The 23,626-nt window shown below is 41.3% G+C and overlaps 1 protein-coding gene across 1 annotated transcript in view; it reads left to right on the top strand.

Moving 5' to 3' along the window:
• LOC120434007 (phosphatidylinositol 3-kinase regulatory subunit alpha-like) overlaps nt 1-23,626 on the top strand; it is a 147,750-nt gene that overhangs the window by 47,041 nt on the left and 77,083 nt on the right. Inside the window, exons 2-3 of the mRNA XM_039601358.1 lie at nt 10,713-10,787; nt 11,540-11,614. Of these exons, the coding sequence (XP_039457292.1) occupies nt 10,713-10,787; nt 11,540-11,614 (150 nt within the window). The remainder of the gene's footprint in view (nt 1-10,712; nt 10,788-11,539; nt 11,615-23,626) is intronic.

Here is a 23,626-nt window from a genome sequence, read left to right as displayed (position 1 = left end):
CTAGCTCCAAGGGGCACTGCTGTGGATACTGACCAGGGGCCCCTGACCCCTGCGGTTGGAGTTTTTCTAAGGCAGCACCTCTCACATTGCTCGCACCAAGCCTTGATTTCCTGAAACATCCGTGGCCAATAAAATCTCTCCCTTATCATGTGCAATGTCTTCTCAAAACCAAGGTGGCCTGAGTCATCGTGGAGAGCAGTCTTCACTGATATACGCAAATCCTCTGGTAGCACCAATTGCTCAACTACTCCTCTTTGGCTGTCTTGGATGCAGCGGTACAGGATGCCATCCCTTACCACTAACCTTCTCCACTCCTTTAAGAGAAGGCGCATGTGCCCTTCACCACTCATTCGCTCACTGCGGCTTGGTTTCTGGTTCATACTCTTATAGTGCAAGACAGGACCAATAACAAGATCTTTCTTCTGCCCTGCACGGATCTCCTGTTTGGTCATGGTGGGCAGGGATTCCATCCCACATCCCTGTAAGGCTCAGTGGATGTGGGAGGCCAAGTTCAACTTCCTCCCTGCAGACGTGCCATGGCCAGTGAGGCTTTGAGTATCCTGGGTAGCCTGTCTCACACCATGCCCCTGTTCGTCGACACCCACCCACTGAGGGCATGTCTGTAGGATGTGCATGACCTCCTGGTTAGACATGCGAGAGAGGGCATCAGCGTTTGTGTTGCTCTGTCCCCTCCGATACTGGACATCGAAATCGAAAACAGCCAGCCTGGACACCCACCGCTGGCCTGTAGCATCCAGCTTTGCTGAGGACATAACATACTTGAGAGGGTTATTGTCTGTCTGGACAGAGAACCTACGCCCATAGAGGTGGTCGTAGAATTTGTCTGTAACCGCCCATTTGAGAGCAAGGAACTCGAGTTTGTGTGCAGGATACCTTGTCTCTGCTGGGCTCAAACCTCTGCTGGCGAAGGCTACGACCCTCTCAGCTCCCCCTTGGACCTGAGCTAGAACGGCGCCCAGACCTTCCCCTGAGGCGTCCGTTTGCAGAACGAAAGGCAAGCTATAATCAGGATATCCCAGCACTGGAGCGCTTGTCAGCCTTTCTTTTAGGGTCTGAAATGCCTTCTCGCATTCATCTGTCCACACAAAAGGTGGGTCGGTGGCCAGGCATTTCTTTCCCCCTCTCTTTTTCTTTCTGGGGTCACCAGCAGTTAGGCGGTACAGGGGAGCGGCTAGGGCAGAGTACCCACTTACATACCGCCTATAGTATCCAGCAAATCCCAGGAATTGCAACACTTCTTTGCGGTTTGTGGGCCTCACCCAGTTTTTCACCTTGCTGATCTTCTCTGGGTCTGTCCGGATCCCCTCAGCAGACACCAAGTGACCCAAATACTGAACCTCCTTTCTCACTAGCTGGCATTTAGAAGGCTTTAACTTCAAGCCATGCTCCCGCAGCCGATCAAACACCAGCTGCAGTCTTTCCAGATGCTCATCAAAGGTTTTGGAGAATATGATGAGGTCATCAAGATAGATTAGGAGGTGGGTGAAGTTCAGATCGCCAAAGCAGCAGGTCATGAGCCTCTGAAAGGTGGAGGGAGCATTCTGCAGTCCAAAGGGCATACGATTTGCTTCAAACAGCCCCATAGGGGTGCTGAATGCCGTCTTGTGTTTGTCATGCTCCGCCACCTCTACCTGCCAATAACCAGAAGTGAGGTCAAGGGTGGAGAAGTATCTTGCCTGCCCTAGAGCCTCCAGGGCTTCCTCTATTCTGGGGAGAGGAAAAGCATCTCTCGTGCTACAGGAGTTCAGTTTCCTGTAGTCAATACACAGCCTTAGTGATCCATCTTTCTTGGTTACGATCACAACAGGTGAAGCATATGGACTTTTGCTGGGCCTGATAACTCCTGCAGCCTCCATTTCTGTCAGCAACCTTCTCACATCCTGCCACTGTGATGGGGGGATCTTACGGTAAGGCAGTCGAAATGGCTTAGAGTCGACCAGAGGAATTTCGTGTTGCACGGTCTTTGTATGGCCATAATCCATGGGATGCTGTGAGAACACACCCACGTTGCTTTCCACAAGCTCTTTAAGAAGGGAACGCTGGTGCTCGTTCTCGACGTCTGCTCCACTTAAATCCACTTCCTGGCTTGCCACCACGTGGTCCATACCCAGGCATGCTTCTCTGCCTCCGCTGGCATGATGACTGCCCTGCATCTTGTCTGAAAAGTCCACAATACTTTCCACCAGAGACGCCTTGGCCAGATGCGTGTGAGGCTTGATAGTGATAGCATGCTGGGAGAGGTTCATCACTCTTACCGGGGCACATCCTTTCTTTACATCGGCAAGAACTCTGGCGACCAGGATGTCTTGGCTGAGCCGCAGGGAGGGGTGGCCTTCAATTAGGGCTGTGTAAGTCTTTCTTTGTGGTCCAGCTTTTATTTTGCACATTAAATCCATCTCTTTCCCTGCTTGAATGTGTACCTTACGGCCGGTGTAAACAACAGGGCCCACTGTGTCATCCATATCACACTGTTCAGTGCTCCCCATCTCTAGCAGGGAGGTGTACCACTCCGGGTGAGTCTCCTTGACCTGGAGAAGGAACTGCTGGCCGTAGGTTGCCTGGAGGTGGCTTCTGGAGGCACGGAGGACATTAGTTCCCACAAGCAGAGGAACAGTGGAACGGTACTCTGTGTTAGTGACAACAAAAGCAGGCACACCCTTAAACTCTCTCCCTAACAATTTTAGGTTGATGCGTAGCACACCATGGTAGGTGACACTCTGGCCCCCTGCACCTTCTATGGGTATCTTAGAGGGCTGTAGCTTTTGTTTATGGAGGGTGGGGTGGCTGCGCCAGTACTGATGCGTAATACTGGTTATCTGGGAGCCAGAGTCGATGAGTGCCCTGCACTTCATTCCGTTGACTTCCACCTCCCCCTCATTCCTGGGACCAACTAGGGGAGTGCTCTCTCCTCCGTCACCTTTGTTCACCTGCAGTGTGGGGACTTGCTGCTCGCCCATGGTTGCCCCCGCGACCATGGGCTTTATCTGTTTAAAGGGTGAGCTGAGTAAGTGTTTCCCTCCATGGGGGTCACAGGCTGAGGATCATGTGCCCATGTCTGATCAGGCCCTGGGAGCACTGCTCTGCAAACCCGGGCTATATGTCCTTGCTTCCCACACCGGTAGCATGTGACCACTGGTGTTGGTGTTGTAGCCCCAGGAGGTGGTCGGACTCTCAGTGGAGTGGCAGAGGATGGAGCATTAATTCTCGATTCAAGGTGGGTCAACTTGGCCATCTGCTCCTCCTGGCTCAATGCTAACTTCTTGACCATCTCTGCTAGCTCTGACCACTCTGATGAATGTTTAGCCTTTTCTGCCTTCACATTCACACTACACTCTGATGCCACTTGTACCTGAGCATAAGTCTTCTTTGACTTGTTTTGAGGCTGGAATCTCTTTGTTTCTTTTGCTAAATTTCGAAGCTCAGCCTGCAGCTCACGGAAACTCAAAAGCCGGGACTTCATTGGCGAGATCCTCGCATACACATCCTCATCATTAAGTCCCCGTATGAACTGCCGGGTGAGTTTACTGTCACGGTCAGGGAAAGGCTTGCCTCCTCTTTGGTTTTCTTCCACGGCTCGCAGGGTTGCCTCCAGTGCTATAGCATATGAACAGGCAGACTCCCCAGACCTCTGAACACGCTCATAGAAGTCAGCTAGTAGATCTGAGGAGCTCTGTGTGTCGCCATACTCCGCTCTCAGTTCTTCGAATGCCCTTTCAGGTGTTTGGTCATGGAGAGGTAGATTCAGGACCAGCTTTCGGGCCTCACCAGTTAGGTGGCACCACCACCGGAAAAACGGAGGTGAATGGGGAGCTCTATTGCTTCAAGAAGATATTGCATGTCACGAATCCAGTCCTCTACAAGCACCTTGCTGTCAGCACTGCCAGTGAAGGCTTGGACATTTTTCACTTGATGAGTCTGTATAAAACCACCGTAGGCAGCTAGTGGGGGGTTAGCGTTGGCTGCAGCCCCGCCAGGAGCACTTAAAGAGGTATGCACCTGCTGGGGGGGTATACCAGGGTGTCCACTAACTTGGGGGTCTGAGGCAGAGGTTGGTACGTGCATTGAGGCATGGGTGTCGGGTGGGACTATTAAACCTCCATGGGTCATATTCACGATAGGGGGCATGACAGTGTTGGAGCTTATAGCAGATGAGTGGAGGGGAGCTCGAGAGTCATGGACAGCAGCTAGTGGCATATGGGGCAGACGGGGGTCAGCCCATGCTTTGAACTTTCAAGGGTCTGCTTGGCTGCAAAGGGATTATTCATTATGCCCACTCCTGCGGCGTTAGGGGGCTTGGCATGGCGGCTTGGGGGCAGGTGTGGAATACAGATAGCTGGTGTATGCTTGGGAGCTGAATGGGCCAGTCATCGTTGGGTAAGGAGTGTTAAGTGATTGGTTCAGGGTGGGCTGCTGGGTAATTTGCCCGCTGGGTAGTTGGGATATGAGGCAACATGGGATGCTGGTGTAGCAGTGGGCCCATGGACACTGGCCTGAGGGGAAAGAGCAGGGGGCATAGTTATCTGGACATCTGGTTGAAACACTGGAGGGGCTGTAGTTAGAGGGCTGTGGTTGGACTGGCTTGTCTGATTGGTTGGCACTGAACTTGGGTGAATTTCAGATAGGTGTGAGGGCACCTGCATTTGGCCCCCATAGGCTGGCGTTGGTGGTGCATGAGCCGGAGCCACACCAAGATCAGTCTGGGGTGAAAGCATAGTTGGTGGTGGGGTCTGTTGTGTGCTCAGCCCAGAGTCGGTGAGGTCCCTGATTGGGCTGTGGTACTGTAACCGCTGGCCAGTGAAGCTGGGGAACTGGGTGACTAGCTTCGACTTCACTGATGACTGTTGGTCCACTGTACTGGCGCTAGCTGTTGCCCCTTCATTCAAAAGGTGAGGCTGTGCCCTCTTTGGAGTGTCTGCATAGTCTCTCATCATTTTCACTGTCCTGTATCTCTAATTTAGCTGCACCAGAAAATGTGTGTGGGTTACTTGTAGTATGCTTAACTGTGAGAAAGTACAATCTTTTCTAGTAAAATAGAACACAACACAGATGTAGACAACTATCATCTCATAACGCAAAAAAGAATCACAAAAAAAAACAGCATTAAACTCAGAGTGCAGTTAAACAACTCTATCTTCCGCACAGAGGTTGTGAACAACACAAATCAGCAGCAATCGCTTCACCGTATTCAATGATTATCAATATAGACAGGGAACATCATTTAACATTCTCGCTACAATTCAAGTCTCTGAGTCTTTCTTTTTTTTTTTTTTTTTTTTTTTTTTTTTGATGACAGAAAACCCTCAAATGAAACCACCCCAAGATTTCACTTTCAAAGGATATGCCTGGGGAGGTGAAAGTCCCAGTAATACAGCTACACAGGCAGTTATAACTTAGTTCAGTACCCCATCAGATGGCAACACCTCTTGCTGCGGCAGCGTAGCTGGGGGGTGTCGGCATTGCTTTCTCTTCGGTCTCGAAGTGCCACAAATCCGGGTCACGGCACCAAAGATGTAACCCAACCAGTGCAGGGGCCTCCCTACACCCCGGACTCTGCGTTGTGTAATTTTGTGTTGGATTGGGGTGCACCGTAGAGAGACCAGTCGGACACAGGCGTTCAATTTGTGGCTCGGACCGCGCCGTTTATTCAAATGCTGGGGCAAACACCACTCCAACTCTGCTGCTGGCCCTTTTCAACTCACAGTAAACACTGGATGTGATTATATAGTGAAAGCATAGTGAAAGCCGACAACAAATATATAAAAAAAACACATTACACAAAAAATAATCATCTCTTTACAAAACTCCTCGGTCTCAGGAATGAGTATGACACAAAACTAACATAACAGGATTACCAGCGAACTGTTGCTGAAAAGCTAATGCTTCATCTTGCATTACTTTGCCCGAATGAGTACTCTGCTAACTAGCGGAAATGTAACCCGAAATCGCGGCAGATATTACCGAATGAAACATGCACACAAACTCCTCGTACTCCCATCAGACAGTACATGAACATCTCAATAAACACAATATATACTTAGCAAATCGCCATTTGACACAGTGGAACACTTATTTTTAAACAAAACCGTTGCAGTACACCACGGACAGTGCTTACCTTTTCAACTCACAGTAAACACTGAACCAAGATGGCGCCCGCGCGAACAAGAAATCTGAACTACGGTGTCCTGTAGAGGACAAATGGTCAAAATTTCTAAAATCTACAATGTATATGCAGCTCAACAGTGACACCTTGTGACTTATTCCAGTCACTGCCTTACATATGCATATGCATAAATGTTTTTCTGAGTATGCTCATATAGTAAGCCATCATAAGCTAACCTCATAGCATTGGTTTTCAGCTGAGTCCCTGGAAGGAGAGGAGGGGGGGGGGTTCCCCTGACTAAGATGCTGCCATGGTGGACTGGTCAGGAGGAGACAGAGGATGAATTTTTCACTTTGCTTAGCTGATAATATTGCTAAAGAAAAATGCCTTTCCTGTGTACTATTTAAGATTTAGCACATGTGAGGAGATGCACTGAATGTTATCAGCGTTTATTGTCATAATTTGTGAGTTTCATATTTTGAGTTAATTCCATAGCCTCCCCCAGTACTCCTTAATGTCAAGATGCTATGTGTTTGTGTTTATTTGTCACTCTATAAGTGCTTCTTTCTTGCATCATGTCTTTAGTTTTACTTCCTATTTGTCATTTTCCCTGATTGCATTCACCTGTGCCTCATTTTCCCAGCTGTGTTCATTGAACGGATTGCTGTGTGCGTATAAATATTTCTTTTTTGCATTATCTGTTATCCTTTACAGAGTGTTTCCCTTTTATGGTCTCCTGCATTCTGCTGGATCTTCCATTTCTTATAGACTGTCCATTAATGTCATAAATGGCTTTTATTAATTAAGTTTGCTTGTTGTGTCTTGCATTTGTATCTTAACTCTGCAAAGACTGACAGTATAAATTCAAGTCTCAGTAGTCAAGCTTTGACCAAATTAAGATTCATAATAAAGAAATGTTTAATTTATGATAAAGAAAAGCACATGCTGTGTCAGTATTTCTGTACACATGCTGTGTAGATCACATATTGCACATTATAGTTTGTCTCATCTCATGTGAGTTTTACCTGAAGACTCAGATTAAACTTGTCTTCCTGAGATGAAACAAAACAGCCTTTCCAAACCAAATGTGGCTTCCCTCTGCTGTAGCTCTCCGATTAAAGGAACAGGACTGTCCAGTCAGGTCTGGAGTCAGCTGCCCCCTGGTGTCACTCTATATTATTGCAGAACTGAACACAGCACCGCCATCTGAGAGGGACAAAGATCTGAGATGTTGCACAGGGACTTAGGATGAAAACATAAACATATTGGTGTGTGAACATCAAATATGAGTGAATTTCATACTCATCGTGCAAGTGTTTGACCTAAACATGATTTATTATACATCAAAAGGGCCGATCCTGGTATATGAGTTACCAGAGGCTCCCACAGGCACAGAGCAGCTTCTCTGATATATAAGCATCTTGCTCTATAACTCCACTCTCTTATCTTGATCAGATTTTCCCTCTGTGTGTGTGTGTGTGTGTGTGTGTGTGTGTGTGTGTGTGGGTGGTGGTGGGGTGGGGTGGGGTGGGGTCGGTGGTTGGGGGGCACTCTCAATTTGAATGGAAACGTGAAATAGTGATTCTGGTCCTACTTCATAATGCCAGCTTTACTGATCAATAAATCATTTTCAGACACTGCTGATTGGGACCACAGCTGTTGGTAGCTGTGAGGGTATGACCACATATGTATGTGTGTACCATAGTATCAGATTTATGCAGTATAGTACAATGGAAAATGTATTAATGAGAGAACATCTCTGTGGACAGACCGTGTGTGTGTGTGTGTGTGTGTGTGTGTGTGTCTCCATCCATCTGTCTTTCTGTCTCATTGTACGATGTGCATACTATACTGGTGCATACAGTCATGTTAATCTTCTCTTGGGGTTCATCTCTATCTGTTTATCTGACTTTCAACTGCATGTCTGTAGGTTTGTGTAAGTCTTTGTTTGTAGCACCCTACCCACTCTCTAGTGGGGGCTGGGGGTGGGGTGGGGTGATCTGCTGCAGAGCTGAAGGAATGGAGTCAGCTTCACTGTTCTCCTCTCTTCTCCTTTTGTCTTTAGTTTCATCCTCCAGTCTCTTCTTCTTTGTCCCTTTCTTTCATCATTTTCTTCTGTTCTTCTTCGTTTCTTCTTTTTTTCTACTCTTTTGTGTCCATTTGCTTTTCTCTTCACTTCTTCACTTTTTCCTTTCTTGTTTGTTCTCTTCTGATTTTTCCTGTCATCTGTCTTCTTTTCTCATTTGTGACCTCACTATCCCCTGCATGTAATATCCACCCTGATCTGTCCTCTTGTCTTTCTCTTTTTGTCCTCTTTGCTTTTGTCCTTATGTTAGTTATTTAATCCCTGATTCTTCTCTTCTTGGGGTTGCCCTCTTTTGTTTTTTGCTCTTTTTATCCATGTTGAATTCAGTTTTTTCAGTGCTCTTCTTTTTCACTTTCCCCTCATCCTCCTTGCCTTCTTCTTACTTCTACTTTGTGCTGCTTTCTTCTTTCCTCTCCTCTTTTCCATCTCTTTCTGATTTTTCTCTTTGCTCATGCTCTTTACATCTCTCCTCTTTTTTTAATTTTTACCTCTGTTATCACTTTTCTTTTCTCTCCTCTCTTCTATTGTCCTCTCCTCTCCTGTCCTCTGGCTGAGCTATTGTCTTTGTAATACATTTCGACAGTGACATTAATGAAAGTACTGTGCATTTAACGACCGATATCTCCGGAAATTCCTCAGCATTCTTTGTCATTGCTCACACTGACAGCCACACATGCATACACATCTGAAACAATACACTCAACTGGCTGCTCACATAAACGTAATCAGTGCAGGAAATAGCAGGTCTGTAAACCTGTAAACACGATGACTAAGTGTGTGTTAGGTTTTTAAATATGATTTTTTTGTGCAAGTGTGTTTGACTTCATTAAAAGACAAGTGTCATTTAATTCAGCATGACTAATACTTGGCTGTGTGTGTGTGCTATGATAGGACACAAGTGTGACCATCACAACAAAGGAGGGCAGAAGCTGCTAAGCTAAAACGATATGGTGAGAAAGAGTATGTGGGCAGAAGAGAGCAACTAGGCATGAATTGATAGGTGGGGAAAAGTTGATTAAGAGGATGAAAGAGAGGGAGGGATAGGGACAAGTTGAGGAGCAGCTAGGACGAATAAAGGAGAAAACACATTAACAGTAAAGGGTTAGGGTTAAAGGTGAAATATTTGTAGAAACTGTTGTGCGTCATTAACAAAGATCTGGTGAATGAACAATAAAAACTCACCAAACTGGTGAATAAAAACAATACAAAGGGAACTTGGATCCATTAAGATTTTTTAAAATGTATTGTACCCATGGACAGTATACTACATCATACTCCAAAAGAATAAAAACACTTAAAAAATAAATAAAAAAGGATAAAACCCCCACCCTGGGTCATTCGTGCAAGCTGCTATTATTAACTATAGTTTTATTTTCAAGTTAGGTGATCTCTGTGGGAATAACTGTTTGAAAAAAAATGCACTGGTGTTTTCAACACTCACAGTGGATGCCCTGGGGAACACTTGAGGTGTTCAGTATCTTGCACAACAATACTCTGACACACACACAGAAGAATTGATGCATCAATCATCCGATTTGTAGGTGGACTGCTCTACCAGCAGACCCCTGGATGCCCTAAATGTTGGCAATAATTTTAAAAGAATGTTCAGTTAGTTGAAAGATTTATTGGCTGCATAATAATGGATAATATAAGAGCAGCTCCTTAAAGCTAATTTGTTCAAACTCTGCTTTTGAGTACCAACACGTCTTCAGTGTTTTAATTGTACTTCACCAAGATCTCAGTAAGAAGCCCTGTTTATAGACGATACCATGTTTTTTTGCCCTTTCTTCAGTAATGTTAGTCATCTTTTTCATGCATATGTGCAGCATGATAAACCAACCTTTTAAAAATGCTCAGAGGTTGTCTGTACAGTGCAAGCATAGGCTCTGCTGTAGCTATTTATGCTGTAGTTACACATTGATGTATTCATGTGTCGTGTACGTGTTCAGTTTTCTTTAATATTGTGTATGCTAGCACTAAAAGACTACCACTTAACATGTATGTATTTATGTGCCTAAAGAAGCTGCTATTTTTTCTCTGTGTGTGTGTGTGTGTGTGTGTGTCCTTCCTGTAATGTCATCACGCTGTGGCATGTGAAGTTTTGAGTATGAACTCATCACTGACATTTACAAGGCCTTTATGCTGCTGTCTGTGTTTGTTTCTCTGTGTATGTGTATGTGTGTGTACACATTCCCTGGAGGGCACACACATGAATGCACACATACACACTTGGATCCATCAGTCTAGATGGATGGATTGCAGAAATTGTAAAGAAAAACCATGCCTCTTGTTGTCGGGCTCAGCAAGTCTTCAGAAATGTCGGGAGTAGTCTTATAACAATGTTTTTCCCTCTTTTTGCAGTTTTTTTGGCAGTAGTAAATTATTTTCCAAATTATAATTATTATGCAAATGAAATCAAAATTAGAACTAAAATGATCCTTATGTTAATGTTGTCTGATCATCTCCAGGCAAGAACAATAATAAAGGCTTTTATTTCTCTCTCAGGTGTGGAGGCAGAACTTCTTTCTGAAGCAGCACCTGTGATTGTTTGGAGACTCATCGAGGCCATCGAGAAACATGGTGAGAGAAAAAGCAACATCACTGTGCACCAAGCATATTTATTACCAGGTATCTACACACATTGGTATTATTATTTTGAAGCCATACCACCATAATTATATATGTTATGGTAATTGCTCTTTCTTGGTAATTATATATATTAAATAAAGAAGAAAATACAATAAGTCTCATTTTACAGAGGAGTTCACATTTTGCAAAATGTACACCTGACTTTAAGACTCACTGCTGCACAAATCTATAACTCAGCATGTGACCACTGAGTACATTTCTGCATGTGTACATTTCTGTTTCTGGGCTACAAATCCAACATGATGATTAGTGAGCTTTAAATATGCTCCGAGCCCTATTTTCAAATGTTGCAGAGAGCCAGGCTGGTTTTACTTTTCATGAGTCTAACCATGTCCTGACTGCTGCTCTGTGGTTAGAGATGTGAGATTAATCTCCATCTTTTCATTCCATCACTTATTTAAAAATAAATCCACCTTCTCCCACATGAGAAATAATAAATACATGTGGTATGGTTCTGTCTTCCGAGGGCAGCAGGTGAAGAATGTTATAATTCAACAGGGCTGCATGAAAAATATCACACAATTCACCACATTTAGCCTGGAGCCTGAATAGCAGACTTGATCATTTGTATAATATAATGTATATCACTGTTTCCTAGCCCAGAGGAACATCATATTTTCCTGTCTGACACAGTCATTTCTCTACTGACTTCGTTCCTCTTCTTCCACTTGTGTGCTGTCCAGGTCTTAATGATTCTCTGTACCAAGCCCCACCAGCATCCAGTGGACCTGTAGAGCTCCGCCAGGCTCTAGAATCAGGTACGGACCCTTTCAAAATAAGTTAAATGTTAAAGCAAAAATAATGTATAATAATGTATTCAGTAAATATTTACTGAAAGCTTTTTTTATGACTAGAAACATTTCAATTCAATCTTATTTATATAGCGCCAAATCACAACAGTCCCCTCAAGGCACTTTATATTGTAAAGTAGACCCTACAATAATACATACAAAGAAAAACCCAACAATCAAATGACCCCTTACGAGCAAGCACTTTGGCGACAGTGGGAAGGAAAAACTCCCTTTTAACAGGAAGAAACCTCCGGCAAAACCAGGCTCGGGGGGGGGTGCATCTGCTGCAACCAGCTGGGGTGGGAGAAAGTTTGAGGTGCCAGTTCAATCAAACATCCAAGATAAGGCGGTAATGAGCTGAGTCTCAGCCTCTGAATGTGACCGATTTGTCAGAGTATTTAAGGAAAATATTGCTTAACCATTCATATCTAAATGATAGAAATATTTTAAGTCATACAACAATGACAGTGATCATTCTCTTTACATGTCAGTGTCATGAGCTGTGTGCAGGCAGGAACTGTGGACCCAAGGTGCAGACACTTGGAGGCAAAAATGTGAACTCAAAACAGCTTTAATGCTGAACTAGGCAGGCAGGCAGGGAGGCAGGCAGGTGGACGGGCGGGCGGGCAGAACACACAGCATAGGATGAGGGAGACCACAACACAGATCAAAGAAAACACAGGGCTTAAATACACAGAGGGCCTGTCTCAATATGCGTACTTATGCGTACTTGCGTTCTCTTGTACTTGTGATATGTCATCAGTCGGAGACTGATGAAACATTTTCACCGGGAACGAAAACAGCATGTTAATACGGGGATATTCTGAAGGCTGCTTCAAAATGATCAGATTATATTTTAAATATTTGTTTAGTTCTCTTCCAAACCCCAGCAGCTGTCTATTGTAATTTTTGAGTGTCCACCAAAATAAAAATAAAAGCGTTCTAACATCTCACCTGTTTGTTTCATAGAGATTTCGTTACTGAGGTTAAAAATGATATATAAGTCACTTAGATCACTTCTAAATGTTAATGTTTGGTTTATTTCAGTGTTTTATTTGTTCCTGAGTAAATCAGTTTGGCTGTGATTAAAGTTAAGCTTCATAACATGTTACTCACAGTTAAATTAAGAGGGGACAGCAATAAAAACTCCAGACCTGTGACATCATCACAGCTGTATACAGCTTGCTTCATTCACCCATTCACACTAGCACGTTTTTCGACACCCCAGTGGTTTCTATCTTATAGTCACACATCAGTGAACACATCAGAGAGCAACTTGGGTTTCATAATCTTGCCATGGATACTTGACCAACCGAATTAGTTGATGACCTGCTCTAGAGTATTGTCTTTTATAACACCAAACACAAAGGAGCTATTCATTTATTTATTTTGCAGAAAGAAATTCTGCCCTTTACACTTGATAGCATTTAATACCATTTTAACATTGCTGGTGATTGTGGGTATTTCTTAAGAGTTCCTAATAGAAAAAAATGACCAGACGTTTCTTGCTTGTGTTCAGTGAGCACAGAGTAATACATAGGTATGTCCATGATCAGTGATCCAAACACTGTGAGTGTAATATTCACAGGCTCTGGTCATGCAGAAAAGCTTACTTGCATGCATGCGGTGTGAATAAAGTGTTTAAATACATGGCTTTAATCTGCACCAACTACTTACAGTGTGGATATTTAGCATTTAGATTCACAGCAACAACATCTTTGATTTCAAGGAACATTTCATGAAAGATGTTCACACATTAAATATTCTGTTGTGGAAATACTAAACTGAGGGAAATGAAATAATTGAATTACTGATAACTGGGGATCCTCCAAGAGCTTCTATCACAGACCTAATGGTTGGTAAAAAAAAAAAATACCTATTTTATCTTTTAAGTACCTTATTGTGCCTTTAGGGGTACAAAAGCTTGTCTCATGGGTTGTATCTTTTTAAGTATGGATGTTGTGTCCTTAGGCTGGAGTCTAATCTAGCTGTCATAGAAAGAAGACAGGGTACACCCTGGATACACTCTGACATTATTAAGTCATTAATTAATTTATCATGCAGTTATTAAATGTGGGAGGAAATCCATGCAGGTACAGGGAGAAGATGTGAACTCCACACAGGAAGGTAACAGGCAGACAGGAGAATTAAATCAGAGTGCAAACCAGAAAATATCCTGGGCATATACAAACTGTGGCACAGTGGTTCAGTAGTTAGCACTCCTGTCTCACATGAAGAAGGTTCCTGGTTCCAATCACAGCAGGGGCCTTTTTATTTGGAGTACATCTCCTTGCATGGGTTTCTTCCAGGTGGTACCTTTGCTTAACCCTTTAAAGCCGGTCGGAGCGGGCACGCTCCGTTTTGCGTAACTATTTTTAAATTCCTGTAGAACTGGAACCACGTAAGCTAGCGCAATAATTTTTTTTGCATATGAAACTGGAGGAGTTGTACTTACATCTTATGCCATTAGCTTGCCCTAGGTCACGGTTTCCTTCTACATATAGCTTTGCAAAAATTGCATAAAAAAGCGCTTGCATGAACAAAAACATAACATTCCAGAAACACGCTTTGCCGATCCGATCAGCTGTTCATAACACTTCCTACATTGAAATAGACGCAAGGCGAACTATTGCATGTCCGCCATTACCTGCCCAAAACCGGAAGTGACGTCATTTTCGCGGAAAATGTAGTTTTTTTACTTGTAGGCCTTATAAGGCTATACTGGTGTTTTTAAAAGTCATGTTTGACTTTATGCTTTTCTGAATAGTTTCTGGGATGCTTAGAACTCAAATTGCACTGCTTTAAATAGTTTATTTCGATGCACATGCTGTTTTCTTTGCAAATTTGCATTATAGGATTGTTTTTCATTTTTTCTGCAGTATATAAAAATTGGTGTATCTCAAAAATAAAATTATGAAGACACTCAAAATAAATTTCCTGTTGTTGTAAACTATTTTTTGCAACTTTTTTGTATTTAAAGTTTTGAGGGATAAACCTCTGTAGTTACTTTGGACTTAATGCATACATATTATTAAAATTTGGGCTATAACAGTTGTATTGATGTATAGCAACTTGAAATGCTCCGAAAAATGGCACTACAGCATGTAAAAATATAAAGTAAGCTCTGGCATACTTGGTTCTATTGTAGGTCTTAAAGGGTTAAATTGCATAAAATAATGTTAAAATATGATAAACAAAAATGTGCTTTTTACTGCTTGATAATATATTGTATATCTACCATTCTGTATACGTAAATAGCTGTTGTTCCAGTAATTATTTTTATTAGGTAGATTTCTGTACATTGTAACAGTGTGGGCAGAAATAGTTTTTTTAAACTCATTATTACCTAGTTCTTTCAGCTCAGATAATTATTGAATTATTGACTTACAGGCACCTCTTTTGTTTCACTTAACACTGACTTCACACAGGTCACTTTTCTCTTCTTGTTCCACACCTCATAGCAATAACTGCACAAACATGGTTGTTCTATTCAGAATGGTCCTGAATGCATTCAAACTGGTACATGTAAAATGCCATGAAAAAGCATTTGGCTCCTTCCAGATTTCTTTGGTTTTTACATATTTGTCACACTTTCAGGTCATCAAACTAATTTTATTGTTACACAAATATAACTTACGTAAATATAAAATGCAGTTGTTAAATGATGGTTTAATTTATTATGGGTAAAAAGCTATCCAAATCTATCTGCCCCCCTTCCTAGCATTGGCAGGTGTACCAAGATTACTCCAAGAGTAGAAACACAACTAATCCAGGAGATCAAGAGAGAGGAAGAAACTGAGCAAAAATGTGATCCATCTTTGACTTCCGTGATAAAAACCTATGCTGACCAAAAAAAGAACATAAAGACTTGTCTCATATTTGCCAAAAACGCCTTGATGATCCTCAAGACCTCAAGGGGAACTCCAGGCCTCAAGGGCCGGAGTCCTGCAGATTTTAGGTGTGTCCTTGATCCAACACAGCTGATTTAAATGGTTAAATTACCTCTTTAAAATGTCTTCAAGTTCTCCAGAGGACTGTTAATGAACTAGTCATTTCATTCAGGTGTGTTGACCCAGGGTGATAGCTAAAACCTTGAGGCCGGGAGTTCCCCACCCCTGCTCAAGACTTTTGGGAAATATTCAGTGAACTCACAAGACATAAGTTTAACTTAGGAACTCAAGTATCAGTTTATTCCCTTAAACTTTGGTTACCCACAAAGAAAATAATCGAAAACACACCAGCAATTTCTCTGAAAGACTCTGAAAAAACGATTGTGAGTGGCCTAGTCAAAGTCTGATTAAGATGCTTTGGCATGACAGACCGTTCATGCTGGAAAACCCTCCAATGTGCAGAGTGGGCCAAAATTCCACCACAGTGATGTTATTAAAGAGTTATTGCTAACACAAATACCTGATGCCTAATAGATCTTGCTGCCAAGGGTAAAACAGTTATTAGGTTTAGGGGCAATTGCCTGCTAACAATAGCTCAGTAGAGCAGATCATCTACTAATTGGAAGGTTGGTGGTTTGATCACTGGCTGCTGTAGTCTGTATGTCAAAGTATCCTTGCTGAACCCCAAGTAGCTGTCCTATTTAATCATCAGAGTGTGAATGTTAGATAGAAAAAGCGTAGAAAAAAAGTGCTTGTGTGAATGAGGGATGTTGTATAAAGTGCTTTGACTGCTTAAGTAGAGTGGAAAAGTACTAAATAAAAACCATGCCATTTACACAGGGCCATGGAGGTTTGCAAAGTTTTATTCTTTCAATAAATGAAAGCATCATTTAAAAACTATTTTGTATTTACTAAGGTTACCGTCATCTAACATTAAAATGTGTTTGACGATCTGAATCATGTATGTGTGTGCAAAATATGCCACGAATGCTTTTTCACTGTACTGTATATGTAACTGCCTGAAAGCTATTAAGTTACCAGACAAATAAGCTTCGAAGTGAAGCCTTCTTGTGTACAAAAAGAGCAACATGAAACATTTGTTTTAGCTCGTGCCCTTAATTGAAACTGAAATTATATTTCTTACCTTTTCAAACAAAGCTACTCTTGCTAAAATTAAATGTGTTCTTCCTTTGGTTAATTTTCAATAATCTGCAAGCAACAGGTGGATCATCAGAAAACGCAGCTCCAAAACCAGGTAAAGTAGATAGTCAGGAAAAAAAGAAAAGTTTGCCAAATTGTAGTATTTGAAGTTCAGTTTTGGCACCACCAGGGAGTGCTCTGGCTCTGTACTTTAATTTTGGGAGAAAGGGGAGGGGAACTCACAAAATTACACTCTAGACTCCACTCTCAGTTGGAGCACAGTAGCAGCTAGCTGGCCAGGAGGATATGAGGCATTTATTCTTATTTTTTGTTATTTATGCTTATGATGGTGATTCAAAAACAGATGTTTCATTAGTTCTTACCAGTATGGTGTGATGTCATATAAAGCATACTCTCACCTGACTGAACTTTGCCCTAACATATGTCCACTCTCTGGCACATTTACGTGGAATTATTATTGTTAAAATATTGTTTTTATTATAATAACAAGAAGAATATTAAGATAATGGTTAATCGAGTGCACTCCCTCTAATTTTATATGTTAGTAATATAATTTACAAAGTAAATTTTGAATGAAGATAATTCTAAAACTGTTTAAAAATGTATACATTTTATGGATTGATGCGGAACTAATTTTTGTGTTTCAGTAATAATGCTACCTGGTTAGCACTAATGATGCTACACCACTATTATGTATTTTTCATCATTTATGTTATCTGTTATTGTCTTTCTTAAAGTCTTAAAAGAAATACTAAACACACACACACACACAAAGCTATAAACATAGGTAGTAATAGGTAATACATCGTACTGTCAAAAGTATTTAAAAAGACTGAGGTCATTGGATGCTGAGCCACGCAACATAGTAAATGGACTGATTCTTATATAGTACTTTTGTTATTTATCTGAGCACTCAAAACACTTTACACAACTTGCCAGATACATGTCTCCAGATCCATGCGCATACACCTGAAACCTGGCCCCTTTTAGACCATCAGCATGGGGCCAAGATATGCACATATTATTGAATTAAAGAGCTGACATATAAATAACAAAGCCCTGACATGCACACCCAGATATATGTTAAAGCATAAAGGGGCTGAATGACAGACATTGTATGCACTCTATAACTGTGTTCTGTGTGATATGTGATCTAACAGAGGTGGACAGAGTTTATGGAATATAAATATATCAAAAGGTAACTTGTGGGAAGATTTGTGTTGACGTCTGAGTGTGAGGTCATGTGAATAGTCATAAAGGAAGGGTTTGGATGGAACATTGAAGGGCACGTAGGGGTGGTATATGTGAGAAACAATGGAGAGAGAGTGGGAGGGCAACAAGGAAGAAAAAACTGTCTTCCTCCATGCCTCAGCGTCACACACAGGAATATCTTTTTTTCTCTCTCGATTATGGTTTTGAATTACACCCTCAGAAGAAATACAAGGCAAAGATAGAAAAATATGTAATGAATGAGTGTTTTTCTTTAGTTATAGACCGTGTAGAAACAATCACTGTGGCTGATGTAATGTCACCTGTTGGCTTGTGGAATCCACATTTTGAAGCCTTAATGTTTGCCTTTTGGACACCACCATGTTAGCGTTTCGCAGACCATATTGACCATATTTGGATGATGGAGTGGAGTACTCAGTTGTCAGCAAGTTTGTTCCACGAGGTGCACCAACAAAAACTGAAGGGTGCACAGGTATACATGCCTACTAATTAGTATTACCTAAAATAATAATAAAGTACTAGAATTTCACTAAACAAAACTAAAAAAACAAACTTCTTGGATGGCCTGTACAACACAGATTTGTTACATAGTTCTGTGAAGTAGGGTCCAAAAAACAGAAACTACAATACCAATTTGAACATTCAAGGCTTGCTAAGCTAAGTTATGAATAAATCAAATTATTAGCCACAGTGCCTTTGTCATGAAGATGTGACAATTAATAGAGCCCCAAATTGTATTTTGTACTACAAAGGCTGTAAAGATACTTTTTACCCCTGAGCCTTAAGGCTGTATCGTCAACAAGAGCAGCCCAGCTGTCATAGGGCAAAATGTAAGGTGCACCCTGGACAGGTCCCCACCAATAAACTTAAACCCACCAACTGTGGGTTTAGGTTTTTGGACTGTGGAGAAAGCTATCGGAGAGAACCCATCCAGACACGGGGAGAGCATGCAAACTACATACAGAAAGGCCTTGGTCAGATGGTGGATTGAAACCTGGGACCTTTTTACTATGAGGCAACAGTGCTAACCACTGCAACACCCTGCTGCCCTATTTAAAAAAATAACCTTTGATAAACTGCATTTTTCCTCCTGTATCTGAGGTTTGACTAACGGACAAACTGTGGTTTGCACAGAAGTCCAACAATAAAAATCAGCTCGGGTTCAGATCCTTGAACACGTTCCTCTCAATCACGCCCCTTCAGGTCCCCCTGTTGTTGCCCAATGAGCGTTGAAGTCTCGGTCGGTCCACCAGGGCCTCCGCTCCTGGCCACAGCCCAGCACACATTGTACCCGACCCCTACTGCCTGTGGGGCCTGGCGCCTCCTGCAAGTTGTGGGCCTATTACTACAACGTCAAAGGTTAACCAGGAAATATGCAAGTCTTGACAGTTTGAAGGTTATATCCAAATCCTCTATCCATATTTGTATACTAATCTATTCACTAATCATGAATCTATTCAAGCTGTATATGCATATATGTAGATATATAGATTAATTCACTGTCGCCAAAGTACTTGGTTGTAGGGGGGGTCATCTGATTGTTGCGGCTTCTCTGAGTTATTTTAGGGTCTTTAACTTAGAAGATTAAGCGGTTTTAGGCAACTTTTGTTCTGATTTGGCACTATAAAAACAAAACTGAGTTGAATTGAATAACTGATAATAGTAAATAAAACTTTTGTTGGACGGTGTTCTGGTCAGTACGTTGCAGAGGCAGTGAAACATCAGTCTGCAGGAAGTATATCCAAGCTGCTGAAGTACTCTGCCTTCTCTGTTCTGCATTTGTGTTGCATGAGTTATGGAATAATATTATGTAACAGGGAGTGGTATATTGTACAGAAATTCTCACATTATTCCACATCCTCAGATCCTGCCAACTGACATGATTGGCTGTGTGTGCTTTATTTGGTATGTTGCACGTGTACAGTATTTTCTTATAAGAGTCAAAGTGAGCATATACGTGTCTGAGTTACTCTGAAAGGGTTTAGGAACATTACCTCATCAAGTTGACCTGTGATTGGTACATGGCCTGAGAGTTGCCATGGTAACAGCTAGCCTTTTTTAGCAGACTGGTTCTGCCGTGCCCACACAGCGCTCAGTGAGTTGGCCCAGTAACACTGTGTGTGTGCTGGAACTTCTGTATCTGTGAGTACCAGCATGTGTTTCACACCTGAAGAGTGACAACATTTAATATATATCTATATCTATCTCTCTCTAGAGAGAGAGAGAGGGAGAGAGAGAGAGAGAGAGAGAGGGAGAGAGAGAGAGATTGGCACTCCAGTAGCCTGCCATTGCCACCCTTGCAAATGGTACACACCAAGAGTGATGCTTGGTTGTTGGTGTACCCTGCGGTTTATTTCCTAGTGCAGCTAAAACAACTTGTTTGAGATAGTGGATCAACTGAGGATTTCACTAAAAGCTATTATAAGCTGTGCAAAAGTACTTTAGAGTTTAAGAATGTTCTTTCTGTGAAAAGTATAAAAGTGGTAGTGTTTTTTGAAAAAGGACAAGATTTTATTACAATGACAAACGTCTTTCTTTTGTATGTGTACTAGTATCTCTGGTGTGAGGCCTCTGGGTATGTGTGTTTTATGCTTTTAACTGAGTTTGAAGTAGTTGCTTATGATGATTACATGGAAGTGCTCGGATATATGCAAACGCACAAACACTGTGCAATGGCACAGAGTGGGCAGTGTCTGTTTTGGAAATGATGACTCATGTTCACTTAAACTGTTACAGAATATTTTGCTAGACAGAATATAAAACAGTGTGCATGAAAGCATAGAGAGACACTGCACATAGATGAGGACATACTACTTTGTTATCTTTGCTCACATTTTCGCATCAAATTATTTGGTTGCCTCTCACAGCCTAACAAGCAATCTACAACACTGGAGCCCTTAAATAATCTTATTTCTTTGTGCATTTTTTAGTGCTCTTCGGTCTCCCTCTGTCTTCCCTTTTGAACTTTTATGTACTTTCTTCATTCACTCGTTCATCACCATTCCTTTTCTTCTCCCTTGTGCTTCAGTGACAGTGGCTGCTGAGTTCAGCAAAACAGAAATTAAAATTGCTCCTCTACTCCATCTCTCCATCTTTTTCTTCCATCTGCATCATTCTATTCTTTCTGTCTCTGCTACCAGTTATCTCCCAGTCTCTGTCCTGCTATTGGTTGAAAGTGATGTCATCATCTTCCTCTGGGGTCCGTCAGTAACCTATTGGAATCCAGTCATTTTACAGTCAGCAGCCGCACATACTCATAAACAGCTGATCAAACATTTGTTCACAATGGATGTGTGGTGGAAACAGTCAGTCAGTTTGTCGTAAAGCATTTAGTAAAAATTGATAAAATAGTTCGTTGGCTCCAAATACAGCAAGTTCTAAGTATTAAGAACTTGCTAGAGGAACATTTTATTCCACTAACACTAATTGCATTATATAGTTATTATTTTTCAACCAAGAGGGAAAGCAAAGTGTAGGGATATACATTCATGTTTTCTATGCATTACTGACACTATCTTACTGCAGAATTTACACAAGAAATGTAAGAAATATTGTCTTCTTGAGAAATAAAGTAAGAGCCTAGAGGTGTGGTGTGCTTTTGTAGGAAACAAAAACCTGTCAGAGACATCTAGTTACCCTTCATTCTGTCATTAACCATACACCTCACTCCCATCTTAAGAGGTATTATTGATTGGCCTACCAAAACAAACAGAATTTATAGAGTAATTTCTCTTGTCACTTCATCTCATGGTGGCAGGAACATCTGAGCTGATCTCTATGTTCCAACCAATGACTGTATAAAGGTTTTTTACACTCATTGGTTGTAACCACCTGTGGCTAATTTCTGCCATGACACCTCTGAAAAAGAGATACTGAAGGCTAGACCTTCACTCAAAAAATAACTATTTCAATGAACATAAAAAAATAATGAAAAGGATTTCCATGTGATTACATTTTTTTAATTTTAGCATTATGCAATTCTGTTATTTGAATTTATGGACTTGAGTTGGACCAATTTAATTAAATAATGATGAATCAACTGATTTACTCCAGTTGAGTCCAACTTAATTTAATTGAGTCGACCCAACCCATGCAAATGAAGTTAGTCCAACAAAAATACTTAATGCTAACAGAAAGTAATAGATTAATGTGGAAATCCTTCCCATGATTATTTTACGTTCATTTGAAGAGTTATTTTTTGGAGTGTTGAACAAAATCTAGAGTCTGTTTAACATAAAGCTTGAATGGATTTATAACAACTTTCACATAGCTGTCACTCCATCCATCCTCTTATCTTTATCAGAGTTGCAGGGGGGCTAAAATATAACAATCAGTTTCATCTTTTTGAGTATTCCAGGAGAGATGGAAATTACAATGCTGTACGTTTTCACTGAAAATCAAAACAATTGTGTTTGCGTAATTTGCAAAGTAAGAAAAAAAGGAATTGAATGTCAAGAGACACTTTCAGACAAAATATGCTAATTCATATCCCCTATCAGAGAGCAACCATGCTGAAAAACCTTTCACAGAGAGTGTTTATCAAAGACTGTGTTATGAAATACGTGAATGAAAAGTACATTTATTTTGTTCAGGCTTGAAAACACCTAATCACCATAATGACAACTGCTGTATTATTGAATATATATATATAAATGTTTAAAAAAAAAACCCCCAAACCCCCATAATTTTTATGTTTCGAAAAAGGAATAAATGATTGTTGGCCCCTGAATGATTTTCCATTAATAAATCTGGCACTCTTGAAAAGAAGTCTGGATACCCCTGATATAAGCCATGATGGCATGATTTCCCAAACTTTAACCTTTATTGGCACCATATACTAATACCGTAAAAATTAGTTAGTTTCTAAATATAAATCTTTAGTGGTAGCAAGTCAGAGACGGGTAAAATTCATATTTTAATTTATATCCATAGTTATCAACCTGAACAGACTTTGATTGATAGAAGATTTTAGGGCTGATACTGATACCAAAAACTCTGATATTGCTATGGCAGCCAGTTTTCTTTATATATTTATTTCAAAAATAATAATTGGTGAGTGTTTAGCAACTTACTGTAAAGACAGTGACCCTGCTCCGGTGTCTGCTCAGCTGTTATGCTATTCTGCTACATGGGCTGCAAACTGTGCTTTGCTTCATATACTAGTGTGATGCATCGATATCTACTATTTTCGAAAAAAATGCATCCATGTCCTCAGTACTGAAATCTTTTCATGTTTTCAAGTGTAACCAGTGGGGCTTTTGGGCAGTGGACACTCACAGGGGACTGATGTTTTTGTCAGTGTTAGCTAAAATCATACTGAAATGTATCCTTCTCAGCAAATATAAATCTGAAACCAAAAATGCTGCATAGCAGTTATGAGGGGATTTTTACACTTCTGAAAAGTTAATTGGATCAATCTGTGTTTCAGCGATGGACTGTTAAACAGCCGTCAAATCATTTTAGCAAACAGTCTACAAAGAGTTTGCACAAATTAGACTGACCATAGCTGTGCCTTTCTGATCTTGTAATCCTATGGGAGAGCTTGTTCTTGGATCCACTTTTTTTTTTTTTGCTCTTCTCATAGTGGAGATTCCAATGCAAAGGGCGCATTGTATTTTTTCCCCAGACTGCCACTGGCAATCACATTAATGTTAGTATTTGGACAACGAAGTAAACTGTGTTAACCATATATAACATC

Source organism: Oreochromis aureus, linkage group 17 (genome assembly GCF_013358895.1).
Source record: "Oreochromis aureus strain Israel breed Guangdong linkage group 17, ZZ_aureus, whole genome shotgun sequence".
NCBI classification, from domain to species: Eukaryota; Metazoa; Chordata; class Actinopteri; order Cichliformes; family Cichlidae; genus Oreochromis; species Oreochromis aureus.
This window is presented reverse-complemented; position numbering and strand designations above follow the sequence as displayed.